This window comes from Hibiscus syriacus, unplaced genomic scaffold, assembly GCF_006381635.1.
Source record: "Hibiscus syriacus cultivar Baekdansim isolate YM2019G1 unplaced genomic scaffold, ASM638163v2 tig00111398_pilon, whole genome shotgun sequence".
Taxonomy (NCBI): domain Eukaryota; kingdom Viridiplantae; phylum Streptophyta; class Magnoliopsida; order Malvales; family Malvaceae; genus Hibiscus; species Hibiscus syriacus.
The window spans coordinates 1473765-1499689 of record NW_024063081.1 but is presented as its reverse complement, the minus strand read 5'-3'; the positions used below and the strand labels follow the sequence as shown (position 1 = coordinate 1499689).

Sequence of the window (25925 nt, the reverse complement as noted above, 5' to 3'; positions counted from 1 at the left end):
TGACAAATGATTTTATGAGTTTACATGTTTTAATAAAAGTTTTAAATTTTCCGTTATTTTTACAGTGGGTCGCTCCGGTGGCCCTAATGTGACACCTCAGATCGGATCGGGTTACCCGCATCGGTCTGGGGGTTACAGATTTGATGTCGTTTTGGTGTAAATTTGATTTTTCTAAAACAACATCATTTTGATATTGTTTATCATGCCATAACATCATTAACTATTCAATGGTAAAAATTTCAATGATTACATTGAAAAATTTCAAGTTTAGTGACCAAAATAGTAGTATGAAGAAAATTGAATGATGAAATTTGTAGTTTACCCAAATTAATAAAGATAAACTGCATTGGTAGTCACTAAAATTTTAGGATATTTTTACTTTAGCCACCAAGCTTTTAAAAATTGCATTACAGTCATTAAACTTTTAATTCAGTTTCATTACAATCACTATGTTTAGTTATCGTTAAAAAAAATCTGATGTGACTCATTATCTTCTTCCTCTACTCTCTTTTTCCTACATAACCAAACTTTCTTCTTCAATGTCGAACTCTTAACCCACCACCTCACCATCTCTACTGGATTATTTTTATGTCTAATGTATATTTATCAATTTCTGCATTCACAACTTTTATCTTATTGAGTCATACAATGATAGATAAAAACAAGTGGTTGGCAAAAAGAGATGAACCTCTATGCACTAGGTTGTTTTGTAAATTCATTTTTTTTATATCAACATCTTTTATGCACTTGCATTTGTATAATATGAACTCTCCACTCGAGCTCCATCTAATTTTAAATGTGAGTAAAATAATATGCTTTCAAGAGGTGAACTTCTATGCGTAAATAGTAAGTTGTTTTTAGGGTGCACATATTCTATATATTAAAGTTGTGAACCTTTGTGTATGTACAAGGAAATGAAACAACTTAAGTTGAACTCAATCCATATTAGCCTATAACATGTTATGATTGAGTGTCTTATTAACCTTAGTAGGGGTAATGAAGACAATTAATGTACTTTCTTTAGACTCGAAACTCATTTAGTGAACTACAAAAGTCAACCTCAAATAGAGTCATATAAAATCTTTATTGAAATAAGTACACATGAAGATTCATAACCATTATTTGTTCTTTGTTTGTTGTTTTAGGACATTCTTTTTATGTAATAGGATAACAAACATGTTTGGGTAAGATTTTTAATAAAATATGTATGAGTAGGATTTACATTTTGGCAGTTCTTTGCTTTCTATGTTTTTTCTTCTTCTCGTATTAACTTAATTTTCATTGTTTTTTTTCTTCTTTTCCTCGTTTTTCTTACATGCATCATATGTTGATTTATGTTTGGCCGCTAAAAACCGAAGGCGTCCATGATTGGGATAAACCTCATAATCTAATGATGGGTTGAGTATAGTAGTTTGTGGACTTATTTGATAAAATAACGACTTCAAGTCAAGAAATTGTAAATATAAATCTCGTGTCCTCATGAAAATTGTTCTATTAGAGGATCCTCTTATTAGTTTATAAATTTATCATCATCATTATTATATTATAAATTAAGTACAAGTAATGTAATAGCGGGCCCTTGAGATGAAGTCAATGTTGTAAATATTTATGAATAAGTATTTAATCATATGTTTATAAATACATTGGTACACGTGAGTTCAAAATGACTAGAACGGAACTTCGTAGCAAACAGTGCATACATTTGAAAATTATTTGACATGGAATTACATTTGATAATGACTTTACATGCACACTGTCTTTGTCATTCATATAACAAGAGATCCTTTAAACCATTGGATTCATTCATCAGAAATCGCCACAGGAGAACAAACCCCATTCTCAAAAAGCTAAAACTTCTCGCCCAAACAATTTTCAAACTACCCAATGGTGAAATCTCTCACTAGACAAAAATGTATAGCATTCTACATTCAGCAAATGAGTGACCATCTTTATGGATTTTTTTCTGGGTAAACTATACTTTTAGTACCTTAACTTTTTCTTTTATTCCATTTTGATACATAAACTTTATTTTTTTCAAAACCATACATAATGTTTAGTTTAGGTTTCATTTTGATATCCGCTGTTAAAACCTTAATAGAACCGCTGATGTGTTATCATAAGATAATACAACATCATTGAAGAAAATAAAAAAAATGTTACATCAAAAGTTCTATTAATTTTTTAACGACAAATATCAAAAATGAAACTTAAACTAAACATTAGGTATAATTTTGAAAAAAAATAAAATTTGGATATCAAAATAGAATAAAAGTAATAATTTAGGTACTAAACATGTAATTTACCCTTTTTGCTTGGAATGTACTTGATAATATTTAAAATTTTAATATATAAAACCGAAGTGTCATGATTTTTAACGCTAAAATGCAAAGAATAGAACAATTTGGGTTAGAATTGGCACGGTTTCTCTTCGAATTTTGTAATGACTTTTTCCATAAGAAAAACTATAAAAATTGTAGATTTTTAATACTGTTATATCTTTCACTCAAAATATTATACAAGAGAAATAGAGTTATCAATGTTTTCCTTTAATATAGTGTTATTGTCATAAATCTATATTAGTTTTTTTCTTTTTCTTTCTTTTTTTTTTGGGGGAAAAAAAGGACTGACTCATTAACAAAACTGATTTTGGATTGGAATTTTTTTTTCAGCTATACAACTTGATTACAAACTGTTAGCAAATCAATGTATGTACATGCAAAACATACGAGAAAACCGTCCACGTTCACAATAGAGAGCTGAAGTCACCAGGCAAATGCATTGTAATAAAAGCTTCAATGCTTCTAAATTTCACAATATGTATGGAAGGTTTGAAGAGATTTACCTTTATAAATTATCCCAGCTTGCCATGTTGTCTTGCTTTGGCTTTTCATGTTATCATGAACAAAATAATCAGTGTTTCTGTCATAAAAAAATTGGAATCGTCAAAGGGTTTTAACATAAACAGGAGCTGAAAATCAGTGGATAGTTGTTATCAAACCTGATTTTGTAAGAAGATTTTCAGGGTGGTAACGTCCATGAAAGCAAATGGCCACCGGAATCACCGCTCAGCAACTGCTTGAAGTCAGCAGTTAAGAAAAGGGAAGTAACTGGGTGCTTATGAAACGTCAGTACCTTGTGGAGAAGCAATCTGTATTCTGGTGAATTGTCCAAAGGCAAGCCACCCCCGGTTCCTATGCTAGTCGAGTTGCTTATCGTCTCGATGTCGGTGCAGTGAACCATATGCCAGATCTTAACAGCCCCATCGTGGTGACCTGTTACGTACCAGTTTGTGTCCAGCCAATCAGAGAAGGTAGAACTTGTTGTAGAGAGTATATAATCAGATGGGATCTGGGATGTGCTAATTACTGCTAGACAGCAGCCATTGATGCTCCAAACAGCAAGCATCGTTCCAGCAGCAGTCATGATTTCACCAGTTAAATCATTTACATAGACTGCAGAAACTGGAGCTGGGAATTCAGGAAGTTGCCTAACAAAGTCTAAGGAGATAAGGTCCCATATGATAACTGTGCAGTCATCTGATCCGCTCACAATTAGCATATAAGACTGACTGACATAAAGACATGTGATTTTGGATCTGTGTGCACAAAGCACTTTCTTCAACAGCAACCGACTTGAGGCACGTGGATTCTCTTCACTGATTCTCCAAACATATACTAAACCATCATCAATGCCAGTGACCAAAATGTGACCATCATGACTAAAGCCAGCACACTGAGTCTGGTTTCCTAGGTGAAGATTCTCATGAGTTGAAAGGAGTCGATCTTGGTCAAAGCTCAAAAATCTAACACTGAGATCAGGAAAACCCCAAGCTACGTATTTGGCATACATTCTAGGTTTAAGCTTAGAGTTTGCCTTGCCGATAAGAATTTTCTCTTGGAAACTGACAATCTGAGTAATGGAATAAGAGCTTTTACGTATTTCATGTGGAACAAGAAGAGTTGAATTCTTCAGAAGATGACGAGGAAGCTTTCTCTCAGGCCGCCTTTTAACATGGGGTTTGAGGAATAGTTGCTTAGGTGTCTGTCCAAAATGATTGATCTGTGCTAGAATTGAAGCTTTCATTGAAGGATCTTTAACTGCGTCTATGTCTACACTTCCCTCATATGTGTAGTGGTAGAATACATTAGCAGCTTTTTCAGCAGCCTGTCAGTTGTAACAATAATATACAGTATTACAAGAGGAACAATGAGAATCAAAATATAACCAAAAAGTTACGAATTTTCAAATGGAGGGGAAAATATACTTCAAGAGAATGCCAATAGTTACCTTTCCCCTTTGTTTGTATCCAAAAATGAGGTCTATCCAATGGTGCAGATTTTCTGAAACAAAATCAGATTCTAAGGCCTCTCTGTGCATCCGGATGAACTCCCTAGCACTGCCTTTAGCCCAAGGAGGTAGGATAACGTCTCCAACCTAGGGAATATGAAACAACACAAAATGACAAGTTTATAAGTCTTACAATACCACAAATTTGGCACATTACAAAGTAGAATTTATTATCACACTATACAACTCAAAAGTTAAAATTTTTAATCCGGACAGACCTTTTCCCCCGACTGTTTCACACCCAAGTCAAGATTGAATTGATTTTCCAAAAACTCAGGCATGTAGAAGAATTCTGGAATGAGTTCTTTCACATCTGATGTGTTACCCTTTCCAGCAGCACTCGACCAAGTGCCTCTTATGCTACTGAAAAGACGATCAGCATGATCAAACTGGCCACCCTGTAGTTTCCGATTTTCTGCACTGAATGGTGGCAAGCGAAGAAGATAAAAGAGAACAATGCCAGCACTAGAATAATGAGAACCATAATGAAATTTTGGGACCTCAGGGTCATCCCAGCTCTCATACCTGAAAGATTAAAGAGAACATGAATGGTAAGCATATACAACTTGATACATGAATCTTAGAGACCATATTAAACCATCACATCTATGATCTTTCATATAAAAGTGAACATGACAGTGTAATTACTAATTGCTAATCTGAATATCACAAAGTAAATGTGTGACAAAGATAGGCAAATATTTATTTGAATAGATATTAGGATTGACCTTGACTTAAATTCCTCTTCCCCTTCTGATGTCTGACATCCCATTGGTTTTTCAAGCTTGCGGAAGGTTTTGGGATCTGACAAGTCCAAATTTTCACTCTCATAATTAGCAAGAACCCATGGGAAAACCGGGTATTGGGTAAGATCACTATATCCACGTCCTGCCAAGGTATTGAGATGCATGAGGTACTGGAAATTGCTGATTTCTCCATTTTGCCATCTCCTTGAGAAAGATTTAGCCGTTATTTTAAAGAGACGACCACTCTCATAGATTTCTTGTTTTGTTGATCCGGAAATTGTTGTGTCTAACCTGAAGCAAGGAAAAAAAATACAAAGTAAACAATCATTTTCAGGAACTGACACTTAAATGATGAAGGGAAAGTAAGAATAAAACAGCTTTGAACTGAACAGAAAGGCTGGTGGATACATACATGCTGTTTCTTGGTAGATTTACTACAAGCAGGTTTTTGAATACTTCTTCTCTTTCTCTTTTGTGAAACACCAGGAGATCATTATACCCATCCATGCTAAACAACTCAATAGCAACAGGACGTAGCTGGTAATCACGCTTCAAAATCTCATGAATTCTATCAAGCTTCCACATACGCCAAGGGTGAGGTAAATTACCAGTGGCAACCACTTTCTCCTTACCCCATGCACCCCCATTGTAGGCCCAGGCCCTTCCCCCTACCAATGTCTTGTGTGTTGTGTCCCAGGATGAAGTTGATTTTGACTGACAATCCATACTGCCAGTAACATCCTTCTTAACACCCAATGCCTGATCAATAACAGAGAGCTCATCTTCAGATTCCTTCTCACAGATGCAGCCAGAATTATCAATGTAAAAGTTCTCTATTACATATAAACAAAGTTCCCCTATCAGAAATATACCATCATGTTTGTCTAGAACAACTACTCGCTCACAGTTATATCTGAATCTTATCTTATCCATAGGTTCTAGATAAGGTCTGATTAAATATTCACTATCATTTTGCAGATCCTTGTCTAATTTATCCTCAGTAACTTTGATTCCATCGATCCTAACGGCAGGTGACAGCATCGGAAATTCAGCTTCAGATCTTCCCGATATGCTTACCGATATAGGGACGGAAACTGCACTAGGTTTTGCACCAAATTCAGGGGCTGAGTGTACACTAGCTTCAGTTACACTGCTAGCTTTGTCATCATTCCAGCAACTTTTAACAGAAGTTACATCCTTCAATTCATCTGGTCCTATATACAATGGTTCATCATATAGTTGAATATCATTTAAAAGATTGAAAATGGCTTTGGAATCAGAATCAGAAACATCTGGACCATCCTCATGTTTGACCTTGGAAAGCTCCATCTCACCTAATTCCAACTCCCCATCAAGAACATTTTGGATACTGTTAATTCTTACTTTACAACACTCAAGCTTTCTGCGCATCCTGTATGGACCCTCAATGGGGCAAAGTTGCCATTCGGGATCATCATCAAAAGAAGAGGGTTTCAGGATTGGGAATATTCCACGTTCGTGTACAAGTTGTTGAAGATGATTTTGCCATTCGCTCTCAGCATGGAGAACCCACCCATACTTATTCTGACGAACAACTCTCAACTCAGTAGACATTTTCTCACGAAGCCCCCCCAATGCATATCTCCTTTCATTCACTTTCTCCCTATGTTTTAGTTCAATCTTCGAACTATCCCGTGATCTTCTTCCCATTTCCCTTTTACGACGCCCCTCCATGGCTTTAATTCTTACTCCAGGAAATTTTGTGGAGCCGGAAATATACTGCACCCATATTATTGCAGCACATTGCTCCAGTACTTTTTTTACCATGTCTTCAGATGTTCGAAGCCAGTCAAAGAAAGCAGATAAGTTTCCTGTCAACAGTTTGTCAAAACCACCATGCAGTACATCTATGCGCTTTCCTTTGTTTGGTTTAGAGACAAGCAAGTCTTCAAGAGCAGCTTTTCGATGAACCAGTAAATACTTGAAAACATCAATTGCCAGGTTCTGCACGTTTCGCCTTTGGTCACGAATAAGACAGATTAAATTTACACAAAGACAGCAATTTAGATCAATATCAAGATTGGTTGGACAGAATATTATTCGTCGGTGAGAAAATAACAACCGCAAAACATTGCTGATATCAATTCCTTGCTCTTCTTGTGAAGAGTTTGATGGTGATCTTTTCTTAGGTTCAGTTAGTAGTCCCAAAGAGTAAAGGAGATCTTCTTCCCCTATGGTAATGAGGAATGGTGGTAGGAAGCAGTACAGTATCATCCTATTTGTATTCTTAAGAATTGAATGCACGTAAGCCTCGAGTTGTTTGGTTCCTCTTGTAATAGACAAAAGACTCTTTCCAATAGGAGGTGCTTCTTCAATTCGACCATCTTTGTTTGCTAATTGCAACATTGATAACAAAAATTCTAAAGTTCTCAGTACACCAGAAGGTTGGGGGAAAGCTCCCATGTAAACACGATCAACAATCATCCAACATAGTGCATCTAAGTTTGAAGACCATTTGATCTTATCTAGCTTTTTCTCATCTTCTTCATCATCATGCAAGAGATGCCTTTCGATGAAGTTCATTAGTCTGCTAAGAAATAAACCTTGAAAAACCAACATAGATTCAGCTCCAACATGTAGTGGAACCATTTCCAAGATGCTTTCCACAAATTGTGCTGCTTTTATTTGCTCTGTTGAAAGGTCAGCCAGTACTTCAGCTATAAAATCCAACATTGCAGATGCCCCAGCAGAACAAGGGCCACCACCGTAGCCAGAATCATCCATTTCCAGAAGAAGCTTTGGAATAACTGAAAAGGTAATATTTGTAGCGTTTGGCACTAGAGAACCAGACTTCGAGTCTGAGGATTGATCAATATAACCAGTGTACATAGAAGACTCCATGAGATTTTTGAATTCATTATGGTTTGAAGCTGAACTTAACCACGGAGTCAAAGCAATAAGGGGAGATGAAGAAGGCCTAAGGGGGATTTTGGAATCGAGTTTCTCAGAGAAATTACAAGAATCTGGACTGGAAACAAATACAGAACTCTGTTGATCTGGTGGATGAATTGCCTTATTGTCTTTGATACTATGGTGGATAATCTCATTTGTGCTTGAGGTGGAAGAAACCTGATTAACACTATCTCCATCTATGCTCTGATTAACTTGGATATCTTCATGCAATGAATTGTTCAATTCCTCTTGGGGTTTAGTTGGCTTCATCTCTTCTTTATATTCAGCACCGAAACTTGAGGGAAGCATTCCTTCAGAAGTTGAACTGACCTGCCCTTGAGGGAAGCTTCCATCACTAATAGAAGTCGTGGCAGACTGTTCCTGTTCTACAGGGAATATAGAGGGTGTATTTAGCGAACTAGAATCATCACAAACATTTAAATTCTTCTCTTCTTTCTCTTTTGTACGCTCTCTTGCCATCTTCACTGTTTGACCAGACCTGCAAGCCAAGTAACCGAGCAAGATTACTGCCTGATGAGTCAGATTAGAATCATATAGCATTATATTACATTATATGTGTATATAATGTGAATGTATCTCAAGACAAACCTAACACAAGAAAAATAGAGGTCAACACAGCATTCTAGAAACTCAGCTCGTTTGCAAACAGCAGAGAAAGTAGGGCACATCTTTGCCAAATCAACCATGAATCTCAGAATTGAAGTTGTAGTAGCAGGGGCAAATGCATCCCCACCCAATAGTCGTGCAGCATATGTCTTGTGCATGAGAGCTTCACCCTGAAGCTCGTCAGTCATGTCTGCATTTTCCTCAACCAGTTCTGCCACACTTTGGAAAAATTTTCCAGTTTGGCTGGCAACTATTGACTGCATGCTCAGCCTATTGAAGGTGGATTTTGCCATAGAAATTATAGATTCCAATAGTTCTACAAATTTCAACTCGACGCGGCCTCCATCACTTGGCATTAGTGCATGAAAATCCAACATACGAACTTCTGGCAATCTCGGATAAACTGGCTTCCCAAAGACGAGGCAGAACAATAGATAATATATATCAGGAGAATCATAGAAACTAGGAAGAACACGCATAAGGCCATGATAACCTCCACTTGTGCGAAATTTAAGAGAAAAAGCAGGAGAAGAAGCTAGACGTACACCAATAAGAGTCATGATCCATCTCATACTAGTAGGATGAACAGCTTCATCAAAAAAATAAGTTATTAGTTTAGAAGATACCATTTTATGCCACTGTTCAAGCATATCTTCTGATTTGATGGTAACTTGAAGATCCATAAGCTTCTCCAAAAGCAAATTCCTAACAATAACGTGCTTTCCCATTAGCTCACGTGTCATTTGATGCCGTGGTTTCATCTCAGGTGGATCAAATGACATAATAACAAACCTAACCACATTTTCAATCTCAGATGCCAGGAATCCTTCTTCCAATATGACCCCAAGGACTGCAACTAATTTTTCCAAAACAGGAACTTCAACATCACCACGCTGCAAAGTCACCAATAAATGTCTGACAAGGTTGATTTTTCGAAGAACTGTAAGGTTGTGATTCCTATACCTATGCACGGACACAAGTTGCTCTAGAAAATTTAACAGTGCAATTTGAATGGACACTGGGGCAGTGACCCACAGTGTCCAGTCCAGCAAAACCTGTTCTACCATATCTACATTTGACAGGATAATACAGTTTGAAGTTTCAGATGGCATATCAGCATTTTCTGGATCTGAAGTATGACTGAAAGAATCCTTCAAAAAAGAAAAATCATCCATGTCAAACTGAGTTCCACCTGAAGTTTTATCATGGAACTTTGGGAAATTAAGATCCTCAAAGCTGGTTTCATGAATTGTTTCAATAGGTGATGCAAAAGTTTGAATACATTCCAATTTTCTCGGTTCAGGAAATGAAGCTTCACATGCAGCGATTTGTAAAAAATATCTCAAGACACTGCATATCAAAGGATGACATCCTTTGCCGCAGAAATAGAGCTAGCAAATGATATCCTCTGTATGTTTGCATTTCTTTGATGTTTTTGAGGATTGTGATGAAGTGCACAAGAAAGAAAGGACAGCGCCATATGGAGCATATCACTAGTCTCAGCAGCCTCAACGAGGGCCAAAATGACAGACATCCCACCAACAGAGCGGATGGTGTCACCAATAACACGTTGCCTACAAATATTGATATCCCCACGAAGACGTCCAAACCGTGGTATACCTGCATATACAGCAAAAGACAGTAATTAAGATAGGACAATTTTTGCAATGATTACATGTAAAGGGATAATATGGTTATTCACCTCCAATGGGAGAAGCAGCAGCTGACAGAGGATCAACCAGATTGAGCATGTAAGGTGTCCCAGATGCTCGAACAGCCTCTGTACAAGTTCCGTCAAATGCAAATATGAGCTTTTTACCTGAGAGCTGGAATGAAATGTTTCTAAGTCTATCCAAATCCCAAACAATTCCACTTCCATCTGTCTTAGAGTCTCCCTGCTTGTTTGCACAATCAAGCTTCTGTGTTCCATGAACGACAGACAAGTCAGCATCTAACGAGTCTAAGATAGCCAAGCTACCACCCCCGCAAGCCTGGTAGGGGACAAAACGGAGAAGATCTGCATCTTGGAAAATCCCTCTATATCCCCCACCTAGGATGAACATGAAACATATACAACCTGGCGTGAGCACTTCCTCAAAAAGATAGCAAGAGCGGAGTCTCCATTTCAACTCACTAACCCTTGCAGCAGTAGCTGGAGTCCCAATAGTCACCTGCAAAGGTTTTCCAATGGGAGAGGGTGAATATCCTAATCTTCCTGTTTGCATTAGCTTCCCATCAAAATAAAGATAAGCAGTACTAGCTTGGAATAGTCCAGCAAGAGCATTTGGTTTGCTATGAACAATAGCAAGGTGGTGCCATTGGCCTTCCTCCAGCTCTAATCCAGAAAATGACAAAGAGCAAGAGTTTCCGGTTGCAAGGGTTAAAACACCATCCTCTTGGAGATAAATTTCAGCATAGAAAGTATTGTCACTGTTTACTGCACCAACAGAAAATATCCGGAGAACTTGATGATCATGATGCTGCCCATTTAAGCCGGTTTTAATCTTGGAAAGACCAGATTTGGCAGGCTCAGTTTCTTTCGCTGGTGTTTTCAAAAAGTTTTTCATCTGAAACCAACAGACAAATGAATAACCAGCGGCAGGAGGCCAAGATCTTTCTCCCAGAGACACCTGAAAAGAACCATGTCCAACCTTGCTCATCTCCATTTCAACAAATGGAGCCAAAGAAACATTTTTTAAGCTCATATCTCCCATGAGAATTAATCTATCCATCATATTAACAATTGTATGACATGGTTTTTTCAGCCTCGTTTGCAGAACATATCTTGCAAGCGTTCGGAGTTCAGATGCAGACAACCTATCAACGGAAATACAAGACTAATTTCAGAAATAATAGAAGAAAGAAAAATCAAATAAACTGAGTAAATATGATGATTCCTAGACATGACCACAAGGCTTACCTATATGCCCCTAGAACCTCAACTATCTTCAACGCATGAGACAGTAAGAGTGATGAGCCTGAAAGGAAGGGGTGAATTGTCTCCAGTACAAGTTCCACACAACCTAAATACATTGTAAAAGGAAATATTAAGAAGCTAATGTCTATTATCAAAGACTATAAAGGCAATGGAAGACTCTATCTCACCTGCAGAGGTGAGATTTTCCAGATTGAAGGGCCCAGAACGAGCAAGCTTCTCGATAAGATTCAGCACTTCTAACTGCACTTTAGGAGTAAAAAGCAGCAGTGAACGGATCAGAACTCTGATAGCACCAGCATTGTATACTCGTTCCTTATGATTAACCAAACCAGATGGGCTGGTCAAAGGAAAACTAGTGAACTTATTTTCAGCCATATCTGCTGATGTGGCACTCTCCGGTGTTATGAAAGGTGGAAGGTTAATTTCAAGAGCAAGTTCCAAAAACAGCTGAATCACTTGCTTCTCATAATCCACACACAGCAACCGAGACTCTGCGAGAAGATCATAAAAAGTTTGTGATGATATGATAGCATGCAACTTTGTCCTGTTAATGGCATTACCACACACTGCAGCTGTCATAAGGCGTGACAAGTATGTGAACTCTTTGATGCAATCTAGCAAAGAAGATTCTTCTGAGCGTCCTTCATGACCCAGAAAACTGTGGAGGGTGGTCAGCAGAAGAGAAAATCCACTGACTTCACCAAAGACTCTCTGAGCTGCACTATTTACTCCTAGAATGCGCCACAATGCTCCCATTGTATCACATTTCGCATCACTTTGAAGCTTGTATTGATGCCCTGAAACACTTGTAACCATTCCACTCTTTAGAACTTCAATAAGTACTCCTAATTCTTCAGGATGACCCTGAAAAGAAATCGTTTCCAATTTGGTGTTAAAAGCTGCGCAGGCAGTTTACTCATGCACAAAAGCATGCTAGAGAACAAGGAAATTTACCATTACACCAGTTGGAAGTGAAGATTACGGATGCTCATTATGGTAAGGAAAAAACAGGGAAAAGGGGGAGAAACAATATTCTTGCATGTAAGATCTATTTCAATTTAAATCCATCAAGGGGAAAAGTAGGCATCTTAACAAACCTGCATGGTGTCTTCAGCGATCAAACATGACAATGTCCGGAGGACACCCGAACGATGAACATTGGACACCAGGAAGGGGAGAACAATGGCCACACCATTGGCGGATCGGAATGAAGTTTGGCTAGCTTCAGCTTCCTTTATTAATGAAACCATACAGTTCCATGCAATTGCAATTGTTTCCTCAGCTTCAAAAATAGGAAACTTCCCTGACCCAGACTCCTCAAATTTGGGTGATGTAATACTAACACCATCACTGTCGAAGTGTTTCTTGAAGCTGCTAGAGCTGGATTTTCCCTCCAACTGGTTGGCATTACCATCATGTTGGTTTTGACCTAAAAGAAACTTATGTTGCTTCAAACCATCCAACAAGACTTCTAGCACACCTACTTCTCTTAGGACTTTCTTGTATAGTTGATCAAAGGAAAGGAGCTTTACGAAAAAAGAAAGGATGGTGAGCTTTAAGTCTGATGTAATTGGTTGCTGCAATAAGCAACATAGAGACAGAAGTTCCTGCTCAGGAACACAATTCACTACAGTCACAGCATATTCAAGAATTTTCAAGATTTTCTCTTGCAACGATGACGGATATCCAGCCATTGTTAAGATCAAGAGAGAAACAGTCCTCACTTGCTGACACAACTTGTAGTTTTCATGATGACTTGAAAATATTTTGAACATTCTGTTTAATACTTCTGCCTGGAGATCCCTGCTATCTGCCTTGAGAAAAATGTCTTGCAGCATCTGGACAGCTTCAAGATCTTTAACTTTATTATTTACCTGTTCCCAAATTTCATCACCACGGCTGTCAGTAGATAAAGCTCGATTTCTGCTATGACCACTGACCTTGGTGTGAGAATATTTGGATCTTTTACCATCAGCTGGACCTGTTTGAGCTAGGTTAACAAGAATATCAAGAAGCCTACTCAAAGTGGGTGAAACATGCTCAGAGGAAGGGTCCTCTTTTCCTATGAAATCCTTTTCCTCTATGTAAAAAGCTTGAGCAATATCAGAACCACTAACTTTGTCAGTCTGATGCTTCAAATAAATAGATTCAATGCCCTGATTCTGTGGGATGGAAGAAAGAACTAGAGCAAACTGGACAAGGAAGTGATAACCATGGGCATTATGTATATCTTCCCTTAGACTGAGACCACCAGCCTCTACAAGTCAAAGTTGCATGATATCAACAATAACTCAAGGCAAGGAAAAATACAAAATAAGAAACATTAAACACAAGAACATCCAAAATCCATACACTAACCATACTTTAATTTAAGAACTCAAAAAGGAAGAATCAAGATCCGCTTACCTTGTCTGTATGACAACTCCACACATTCAAGTAACAAGTCCACAATACCAACAGTGTAGGCAGGGTCCCCACAATCTGGATTAAAATCTTTGACAGCCATTAGAAAAACTTTTATCTGCACAAAAGGACCAAATGTGAAACATATATAGGGCACATTTAATGAATGAAAAAGAAACAAATAAAAGACCAAACACATAGCAGAGAAACATATAAATAAGAAGATTGCTGAAAGAAACAAAATATGACAAAACAAAGTTAACAGTTAAACTTTTTTGCATGGTGAGAATAAGAGATGCCCCACAACAAAAGGAGAATAAGAGATGTCATATCAAACCTAAGATAAAAATTAGTCATGCAAAGACATGCCTTCACTAGCGTCTCAAATCTGAGTGACAAATGATATTCTCCTGCAGTGGCCCTGACCCACTACATCTTAACAAAAGCTTTACTATTTCCTTCATTTAAAATGTAGAGCACAGGAACAGGAGGAACTGTTCTCAAAACCTCAATCTAGGTCATTACAATAAAAAATTTCTTCTAATAATATTTAATAGAAGCTACACAAAAAGATGCATCTATAAAACAGAACTTAGGCAATAAGAGAATGACATTTAATGTAAGAAATCACTACTATATTGAAATTATGTACTGAAGATTCTGAAAGTAAGTAGTATAAGAGGAAGAAATAGCACTCTAACTGTATGGTCTACAGAAAAAGAACATGTCAAACAGGTAATGAAGGTTTAAATCCTTCTGGCTTTCTACAAAGTTTTTGTCGTTAGACGACACCAATCAACATTGTTTCTTTTCTTACTCAGATCTTTCTCTTTGATGAATCAATGTCTTAGCAACAATTATATTGAAATAAGCCCACAGAAAAGCTTAAACTCTAAAACAGTGAAGTAGCCTGTCAAATGAGTTTACCATTGCCACTGGACTTGAGTTGATACCCAGAAAATAGACTTAAAGAAGCATCCTGCAGTAACTCCCAAAGAAAAGCCACCTCAACTTTTCCACTCTTAGTTAGTACAAAGATTCTACCCTCACTTAAATCATGGAATCCACTGCTTTCCAAAAAAAAAATTATAAGAATAGGGCCTCACTAAAACCCCCCTTCATAACCATCAAGCTCCAAAAAACTCAACGGCCATTGGAAGGAGGAAAAGAGTGCCCAAAATTTTATTGCTAAACATAAGGAGTACATCCAAGAACAGACCAGATACAATACAAAAGTTCCCCAATTAAACACCCAAAACATACACCCACCTCACCCAACCAAAGCACCTCACCTCACACTAGCCTATGCCCGATTTAGCTAAACAATCTGCTTCCCCATTAATACATCTCTTAACAAGCCTAGTTATTACATTGAACTCCAACACTGTCTTAGCAATAACTCTAACCAAATGAACATAGAGAACAGGGCATGTCTCCGGATTGTTAATCCACTTCAACGCAATAGAGGATTAATAATTCATATCTTGCTGCCTATACAATTCTTCATTGTTTCACCCAACACAACTGTAAAGAAGCCTTAAATGTATAACCAAATACATGGTCCAATGACTAAAGGTTCTCTAAAGCGTAGGGAACCATAGTCAATGAAGAAGAAAAACAAAAGACACAGCATCTAGAAAGCAACCTATGCTCTTTAGATAAGCTTTTGAAAATTTCCAAAAAGGCATACCAGATGATATTTGTGTATGTATTGGGCCGTGCTTCCATTATCATTGACTAAAAGTAGTCCAAGGATCTGATAGGACAAGAAAATTACAACAACAATTAAAATTTTGCACATGAAGCTCATATGAACCTCCATATGGTTGAACATTGATATATTAAAGCACAAGAAATTTACCTGCATAGCATGTCTATGAAGTTGTATGATGTGCATGGAAACAAGACCCTCCTTATACCTAGGGAAGGCAGTTATAGATCCATTGGCTACAATCTGAAACAACAACATCAGAGAATCGTCCTCAATTAAACTCTGTGCTGCTGACGGATGGCTGGCTAACGCTTTCATAATATGCACAATGCTTCCTTCTACCTGAATCAATAGCAATAAGTTTACAGTCAAACAAAAAGGCATGATCCAAGTCACCTCTGTTCAAATTATTCAATTTGTGAACATATAGTGCTGTAGATATTTAAAAAGACTAATAAACAACCTCTACTCGACCGGCTTGCTCAAAATCAGCAACTGAATCTTTTCCAGCTAGCAATGATTCCTCAGAATTGGTAATTTTTGGCTTGTGATTGGACTCATCATGACTCAAAAAAGCATTCAGAATTTGAATGAGACAGCAAAATATCCCAGAATCAAGGAGTGCTTGTTTATCAAAAAGCTGCAAACAACATAAATAATAATAACAATTAACAGTGTCTAAATATCAAGGATGAACAGAAATTAGGATATCAAGTGTGATGCAAAATTATGGTAAGTACTTATCCAAATTAATCAAATCACTTCAAACGATCAAAGTGTGTAGGTTAGTTTTACAACAACAGAATTCAATTATTATTATAGGTCGGAGTATCTATTTTCTGGTGGAAATAGCACAGCTTTTTGTGTCGGATAATGTGATAGTACTTGAGCTTGATAAACTGCTATGTATGAGTGTTTTGCTGTTAGTGGACTGTTTATTAGATAACTTAATATTTAATTATTTAATATATATTTTTTGTTTTTTGTTTTTGTAAAGAAGAAGAAAGAAATTTTCTCTCCGATTTACTACGGCGACGAAGAATCAAATTATCACTATATTTATTCCTTTTTCTACTTCTTCCAAGTGCAGGATAACCCCAAGGGGTTGCGGGGTTTTTTCTACCAATTGGAGCCCTCCCTTCACCAACCCCATGGGGAAAGCTCCAGATTCGATATAGGACGACTTAGTATTTCTTCATTCATTCCCATCCAATCAACTCAGTTTTCCATATGGTATCAGAGGTCATCGGTTCTTTCTTGAAAAAATAATCTTCTTTTTCTGTAGCCGAATTCTTTTTCTCCCAAGTCGTTATTTTCCGCTTCACTTGTGAAGGTAAACTTGTGAAAAAATGATAGCCGAAAAGGTAAAAGACAATATTGGTTGCCAAAGGGTATACTCAAACCAATGACATTGATTATCTGGAAACTTTTCCTCCAGTTGCAAAAATGAATATGGTACGAGTTTTGTTATTTTTAGTTGTCAATCCAAGTTGGAACCTACAACAATATGATGTAAAAAATATGTTTTTTTTCATGGCGATCTAAAAGAGAATTTACAGGGAGGTTTATCTTGGTTTTAAATCTATAGAAGGAATGCTGTGCTAGTTGAAGAAAGTTCTTTATGGACTTAAAATATCATCGTTCAAAAGATTTACAAATGTAATGATCACCTTGGGATATAAACAAATCCAAAGAGACCATACTGTATCTATGAGGCACTCAAAGATAAGGGGAGCAACAATATTGTTAGTACATGTGGATAATATCATTGTAACAAGTAGTGACATGGAGGAGATGCAAAATTTAAAAGAATGCACGCTGAAAGTGTTTGACATCAAAGAACTTGGAAATATGAAATACTTTCTTGGCACTGAAGTAGCATACTCAAAGTAGGAAATTTTTATTTTATAGCAGAAGTATGTGCTTGATTTGTCAAAAGAAAGAGTGTTGGGCTGTAAGTTGGTTGATTCACCCATAAGTTCAATCATAGACTATGTGATGCTAGAAGATTCTTTTGTAGATAAAAGATCTTACCCCAAGACTTTTCGGAAGATTACTCTGTTTTTGGCATATGCAAGACCCGGTATTACATTTGTTTGAGTGTAGTCATCCAATTTATGCACGATCCTAAAGAGATATATCTCAACGCTGTAAATAGAATTTTGCAGTATTTAAAGGGTAATCATGTGAGAGGAGCCTTGTTCAAGAAAGGAGGAAACGTGACTTTAGAAGTTTATACTGATGCAGATTGATGATTCATTAGTTGACGGAAGATCAACTTCATGCTATTGTACTCTCCTAGATGGCAATCTAGAAACTTGGAGGAGAAAGAAGCAAAATGTAGAGGAAAGATCAACAATTAACATAGCATATAACCCAATGCAACATGATAAAAGCATACATGTTGAAGTAGATAGACATTTTATCGAGGAGAAACTCAACGTTGGACTTATTTGTACCCCATTTGACTTCATATGAGTGTTTTTTCTTATTAGAGGATGGTTTATTATATACTTGTATGTATATAAGATAGGTTATTTAATTTTTTTAGAGTACTAGTTACTGATAGGTTTACTTAGTTTGATAAGATTGAGATCGTGTATGTATAGGAACTGTAAAACTGTATTTTAATATTTTTTAATAACTATCCTAGTAAATTGGTTGTCCACATTTTGCAAGCAATAAATTATTGACATGATTCCAACTGTAGAATATCAAATTATGCCATTAAAGATAAGTGAAATATACCCCAGACACAAGAACTTCAACAGCAGTCAACAAATTTGAACCGATACTGATGCCATCCTGCAGATAAGTATTCATGAGCTAATTCCAAAAGAGAAACCTAGAAAATAATATGGATAATATATATTGAGATATAAAGCAATTGGATCCCAAATCCAAACCTGGGTGACTTCAGAGAAAAACTGTATAACTTTTGATACATCCAAAGATCCTTTTTTGCTGTTAAGTTTTAACTTTTCAACATCCGTTACAAACGCTCTTCCCACAACAAAGGAGAATATATGTGTTTCTACTAACCTGTAATGATTTAAACTCCTAAGTGTTGGTCAACATGCTAACGGTTGGAGATAGTCAAAAAGCAACAATATTATTTGAATAAAGAATAATCACAATTGACAATTTCTTTATGAAATCTGAAGTCGAAGCAGATGAAAAACTAAACTTTAAATCTTACAAAGAGCTAACTCTAATAGCACCAATCTTGATGAGAAGTTTGTTTCTGGATGGATAAAATTGTCTCAACAAAAAACCACTATCTACATAGTTTGAATAATCAAATGTTGTACTATATTTTGTGAAGTGAATCTTAGCTAATAACTAAAGCCAGCATAAATCAAATAAGATAAGTGTAGGAATTATAGAGATGATTTGTTACCATTCCTATAGAGATATGATTTGTTACCATTCCTATAGAGATATGATTTGTTACCATTTCTATAGAGATATGATTTGTTACCAATCCTAGGATTATTATTTTTCCTTTCGTAGAGTTTCCTACTTTAGAGAGATATTTTGTATATAAATATGTAATCTGTCATATTGAAAAGAATAAGAAATTACAGAGAATTACTCTGATTTCTACATGGTATCAGCTTAGGTTACGGTTTCTTTCCAACCTAGATGATGTCCACAACTTCTTCTCCTACTCCGGAGATCACTTCAAATCCAGAAAATTTTTCTGGTTCTACTGCTCAATCAGAAGGTAATCTGGTCATGAAAGAACCAGAAGGTAAACCTCATGCTACAGTTTTTTTCTCCTCCCAATCGTCCCCTAATTGGATCCTAGATTCTGGTGCTACGGATCATATGACTGGTAATAAAGATTTGTTTTGCAATTTTTTTCCAAACTTTGGTAAAGCTGTCAAAACGGCTGATGGTTCTTTGTGCAAAATAGAAGGACATGGCACTGTTATTCTCAATGACCAGATTGTACTTAAAAATGTCCTCTTCGTACTAAATATGGCTTGCAATCTCGTTTCCGTTAGTAAACTTTCCACCGACTTGCATTGCTCTGCAATTTTTAATGATATTGATTGTACTTTGCAGGCACTGAACTCGAAGAAGATGATTGGTAAGGCCAGCTTGCATAATGGTCTCTACATTCTTCTTGCCTCTACTAAAACCGAAATCTCGAAATCTTTCACCGCTTTAGAAAAAGTTGATAATGTTATGTTATGGCACTATCATTTAGGTCATCCTAGTTTTCACTATCTAGCAAAAGTTTTTCCTGCTCTATTCATTCATAAAAGGCCAAATTCTTTTTCTTGCAAAGTTTGCTCTCTTGCCAAACATACTAAATCAACTTATTCTCCTTCTACATATAAGCCTTCTCACCCTTTTGCTTTGATCCACAGCGATATTTAGGGTCCTTCTCGGGTGAAGAATGCTGAAAATTGTAAGTGGTTTATCACTTTCATTGATGATCACAGTAGGATAACTTGGACTTATTTGCTAAAAGATAAATCTAAAACTGCAGGTGTTTTTACCCAATTTTATAACATGGTTCTCACTCAATTTGGGTCTAAAATTCAGCTCTTTAAATCTGATAATGGCAGTGAATTTTTTACTAAGTCTTTGGGTGCGTTTTTCAGGGAAAAGGGCATAGTTCAGATTAGTTCTTCTGTTGACACCCCACAACAAAACGATATTGCCGAAAGAAAAAATAGACAACTCCTTGAAGTTACTCGTTCTCTTCTATTTACCACTAATGTTCCAAAATATTTGTGGGGGGAAGCCTTATTAACTGTCACATATTTAATCAATCGAATGACTAGTAAGGTTTTACAATTTCAAACACCTCAATCTATATTTTTGCAATACTTTCCCCATTTTAAACCTATCTCCTCCATTCTTCCACTTAAAATATTTGGTTGTATTGTTTTTATCCAAAACATTGCTCCTAATAAGTCCAAGTTAGATCCTAAATCATTAAAGTGTGTATTGGTTGGGTATTCTTCACTTAAGAAGGGTTATAAATGCTATCATCCTCCTTCAAAACAATTTTTTGCCACTATGGATATAACATTTTATGAGCAGGATCCCTATTTCACTCAGACTGAAATTCAGGGGGAGATATGGAAGGATTTTCAGCCACATCAGGTATCTCCTCCTACTCTTCATTCTCAACCTTCAGAATTGCCACCAATTTTGTCCTTACCTACAGATTTGTCACCTGTAACTATTCCCATTGATCCACCGGTAGTACCTATCACTACTTCACCCATACCCACTTTAAATACCCTTCCTGAAAATACACCTACTCCCATTCAAAATATTCCACAAACAACACCAATCAAACAGCTCCGTTTCTATACAAGGAAAAGAAAACATATTCCTGAGGCCGTTTTGCAATCTGATGCTTGCTGAGAATTGGATTTGGGTCCAGCTGCCGAAATAGAAGAAGAAATCAGTAAGTTCACTTCCCCTACTCTAGATGACTTCCCTATTGCTATTAGAAAAAGGGTTAGACAGTGCACCAAGCATCCTATTGAAAAATTTGATGGTTATAATTCATTGATGTCGTCTTTTCAAGCATTTACAGCAAATTTGGATAAAGCACAGGTTCCCACAAGCATAGCTGAAGCTCTAAAGGATTCAAAATAGAGAAGGGTTGTTGAAGATGAAATTTGTGCACTGGAGAAAAATACTACTTGGACTGTTACGGACCTTCCTCAAGGAAAAAAGGTTGTTGGCTGTAAATGGATCTTTACTGTAAAGTATAACTCAAATGGTAGCATCCAACGATACAAAGCGAGACTAGTGGCCAGAGGCTTTACACAAACATATGGGATAGATTTCACAGAAACTTTTGCACCTGTGACGAAGCTGAATACTGTTCGAGTACTCCTAAGTTTGGCTGTAAATTGCGATTGGAAATTACACCAATTTGATGTAAAAAACGCTTTTCTTAATGACAAGCTAGAAGAAGAAGTCTATATGAAGTTGTCACCTGGCTTAAAGTCTGTTGAAGGAAGTAACAAGGTGTGCAAGCTCAACAAGTCTCTATACGGGTTAAAACAATCACCCAGAGCTTGGTTCGAGAGGTTCACTAAAGTCATCCTAAAAAACGGCTACAAGCAATCCCTTGACGATCACACTCTTTTCATCAAGGTAACTTCTACAAATAAGAAAGTTATCCTTATTGTGTACGTGGACGACATAATTCTTACCGGAGATGATGAAGAAGAGATTTGCAATTTGAAGAAGTTGTTAAATAAGGAATTCGAAACCAAGGACTTGGGAAAGCTAAGGTATTTCCTAGGAATGGAGGTGGCAAGGTCAAAAGAAGGACTTGTGATCAACCAAAGAAAATATGTACTTGATTTACTCAAAGAAACTGGTTTTCTTGGTTGTAAGCCGATTGATACACCAATGGAGGTAAGCTTGAAATTTAACAAAGAAGATGGGTCATTGGTAGGCAAAGAGAAATTTCAAAGATTAGTTGGGAAACTAATTTATTTATCCTTGACAAGGCCAGATATAGCATTTCCTGTAAATGTGATAAGTCAACACATGACTAATCCTACTGAAGAGCATATGACAGCAGCAAATAGAATTCTCAAGTACTTGAAGAAAACTCCAGAACACGGTTTAATGTTTAAGAATACACAAGACAGAACTGTTAAGATCTTTACAGATTTTAGTTGGGCCGGAGACCTTACTGAAAGGAGATCCACTAGTGGCTACTGCACCTTTGTTTGGGGAAACCTTATAACTTGGAGAAGTAAGAAACAATCTGTCGTTTCAAGAAGTAGTGCTGAAGCTGAATTTAGAGCACTAGCATTGGGAATATGCGAAGGAATTTGGCTACTTAAACTACTGAAAGAACTTGTTATTAATCAAGAGGATCACTTTGAAGTTTTGTGTAATAATCAATCTGCTATTCAAATTGCCAATAACCCAGTTCAACATGATCGGACAAAGCATGTTGAGATTGATAGGCATTTTATTGCTGATCAAGTTAATAAAAAGACAGCCACACTTTCATACATTCCTTCAGAAGAACAAGTTGCAGACATTCTTACTAAGGCTTTGCCAAAGGTTGTTTTCAATAAATTCCTATTCAAGCTGGGATTATACAATGTATATTCTCCAGCTTGAGGGGGAGTGTAGGAATTATAGAGATGATTTGTTACCATTCCTATAGAGATATGATTTGTTACCATTCCTATAGAGATATGATTTTGTAAATAGATTTCTACAATCCCTTATTTTAAGGGATCATATCCTAGAATTATTATTTTTCCTTTCTTAGAGTTTCCTACTTTAGAGAGATATTTTGTATATAAATATGTAATCTGTCATATTGAAAAGAATAAGAAATTACAGAGAATTACTCTGATTTCTACAATAATAGAAAGAATAAAACTCTTCTAATTGAAACCAGAGAAAGTCACAACAAGAATGAATTAAAAAGTATAACCAAATATCAGGAGATGTGGTTAAATATAAATATCAAGAGCATGGATTTAGATACCCAAACTTTGTAGAGTACAATTAACTCCACATCAAAATAGTTTCTGAAGGAACATGCGAAGTTTTACCGGTACCGAAGTAGAGTTTCTCAACAATTCAAACAAGTTGACGAGTAGTGGACAGAACAGAGCAATCACGGAAGCAATGCTTAACAAGTTGAGCTTGTACGGAAAAGTTTTGCACAATGATCAAAAACAATAAAGTCGTTGACAATACTTTATACTAAGTAAACCATGCGATATAAGAAAATAGACAGGAGGATGGGCATTCATACTGGGTGACTAATTGAGATACATTAGCATGCAGCTTGATTAATCTACAAAAGGCATCTACAGTCAAACTCAAGGCCATTTCTTTCTCCTGCAAAAACAATACAAACATAACGGAATTTGTTATTGTACACAAAAAGACTGCTAGGAATTAGAATATCGATGAGAATGAACCTTTTCAGAATTGGATGAGCAGAACTCTTCCCAATATCTATTAAAGTCCAATTGCAGTTCATGTTTGTCTCTGCTGTAACAAGAAAAAAAAGGGAATGTCAGTTTAGAAAGAATTGTCACATCCATAGAGCACAAAAAGTGGAAGCAGAGAACAGAAGGCACTTTAACAGTGTTTCATGTATAAAATTGTAATCCAATAAATATACACAAGCAAGCATAAGAAAAAAAATGTAATCACTTAAAACACAATCAAATAGAAGGGAATTTACGAATATAATCAGAAGACTAAATACTGCGCATCTAAAAAGGAAGAAGAAAAAGTATAGTGAAACAATTGAAAGTTAAACCAAATATTTTACATAATCTCATACACTACACGTTAGTATAATGGAACAAAGAAGCATATTACCCACTGTTATCAACTTCCAACTTTAAATAGAACAGGATGCAGTAGCACAAAAAAGGATCTTGCTCTGTCATAAATAGATTCATACCAAAATAATTTTGCTAAAAAGAGAAAAAGATCTTCTTTGTCATAAATAGCTTCATAACAAAACATATATGTACGGATATACCAATTATCCACACCACTCAAAACTGTAAAAGCAGGTTTACGCCTAAGAATGATTCCAAAAGCACCTCTCGTTTAGATCACCCACATCAGAAGTGTCAACTCATATATGGATTTCAGGAGTGAGTGAAACTTTTCAAAAGCAGAAATAAAGCAAGGGCAAAACAAAACTTCAGAACCTCAAGATTTGAAATAAAAAAAATCCCATAACTAGTAAATAGAAAGGTGGCCTTTATTAGGGGTAAGCGTTCGACCTAGTCGAGTAAAAAAATTTTGAGTTATTCGAGTTGAAAAGTCTTACTTATAACTTAAACTTTATTTTAAATCTTTTTGAGTCGAGTCGAGTTGTTTGAATTTCTATTTATTTGAAATATTTACAATATTATGATACTATTTTATTCCAATTCAAACGGTTTTCTATAACCATATACAATACATATATATTTCTTCATTTTTTTCATATGTGATATCTATATCATACAGAGTCGAGGACTCTACTCAAACTTGAAAACCAATCCCCTAATTACTAAAAAAATCGGTTTATTTGAGTTCTATTTTATAACTCAACTCGAATTTGAAATTTTTTAAGTCGAATCAAGTTTATGAAATTACGACTTGAAATCAATTCATTTCGAGTCAAATTTTACTCACCCCTAACATTTATCATATTCCGGCGTTTGTCCTATATTTTATAATAGCCAACTAAATTCTTATTGTTTTCCCAATTACATTAACAAGGCCTTCACCACAACTTTAGTCCAATCCTTAGTTAAAAATAAAGTACACATATCTACGCATTTTCCTAAGAGAATTCATTATAGGTAACCCCAAGAACTTCAATAGGATCATTTTTAGCTCATCTTTTTCCTATTTTCCTTTCTGCTTCCTCATATGTTTTCATTATTTTTTAATCTTTTAGAGGAAACAACTATTCAGAGCTACCTGAATTTGCTTAAGTTAAGTTCAATCGCACAACCTTATAAATGGAGTAATAGTTTCCCTAGCAGATACAGAACTAGCCTACAATCAGCAATACTTACATCCCACAATACTACACGTTGGCACCTTAAAATTAGGTTCCTCCATGGTAATAAATCATCTAACAAAATCAAACAATTATTCACAACAAAGTTTATATCTTTAAAGCTTTTTATTGTAGAAAAATACACCAGAATTCTTTAGAATATCCCATAGTTTACTTTATCAAAATAAAATAAATAAACAAAACACATGATGTAACTGAAGTCATACTTTTAATTGCACCAAATACATTGGAAAGAAACGTTAAAGGTAGTCAAATGCAAGTAAAGAAAATAGAAGAATTTCCTTTTTGAAATGAAAATAGATGAAGCATGCAACTAATATCCTACCAGTTCACCTCATAAATTAATCATCATTTGTTGATGAAAATGCAAACAAATCAACATAAATCATTCAAAAAAAAGTGAAAGTAATAAATCAAACCTCGAAGGAGAGGAGGAATCGAAGCTGTAACGAGTTGAGGAAGCATTGGCATCACGGTCGAAAGAGGGAGGAGAAGAAGACAAAGATGAAGGAGAAGAAACGGAGGTAGCAATGGGAGAAGCAGTAGAAGATGAGGGTAAACCGATCTTTTCCTTGATTTCCTTAAGCAATGATGCCCATTTCATCGTTTTCCCGTTCGATCCTTGAATCATTCACATGCGCCTCCCTCCTCTCATCCTACGCC

The 25925-nt window shown here is 36.2% G+C and overlaps 1 protein-coding gene across 1 annotated transcript; it reads right to left on the bottom strand.

The window, feature by feature from the left end:
• Window positions 1-3011: 3011 nt before the first annotated feature.
• LOC120161334 (protein SPIRRIG-like) lies at window positions 3012-25925 on the bottom strand. The gene is given in 21 exon segments (XM_039171609.1): window positions 3012-4164; window positions 4288-4434; window positions 4566-4872; window positions 5076-5384; window positions 5506-8523; window positions 8634-9982; window positions 9984-10085; window positions 10087-10271; window positions 10354-11468; window positions 11572-11674; window positions 11757-12453; window positions 12687-13846; window positions 13996-14110; window positions 15683-15748; window positions 15854-16045; window positions 16167-16343; window positions 18452-18508; window positions 18610-18745; window positions 23478-23563; window positions 23647-23719; window positions 25682-25925. Coding segments are annotated over 21 exon segments (10752 nt in total). The 5' UTR covers window positions 25894-25925; the 3' UTR covers window positions 3012-3018.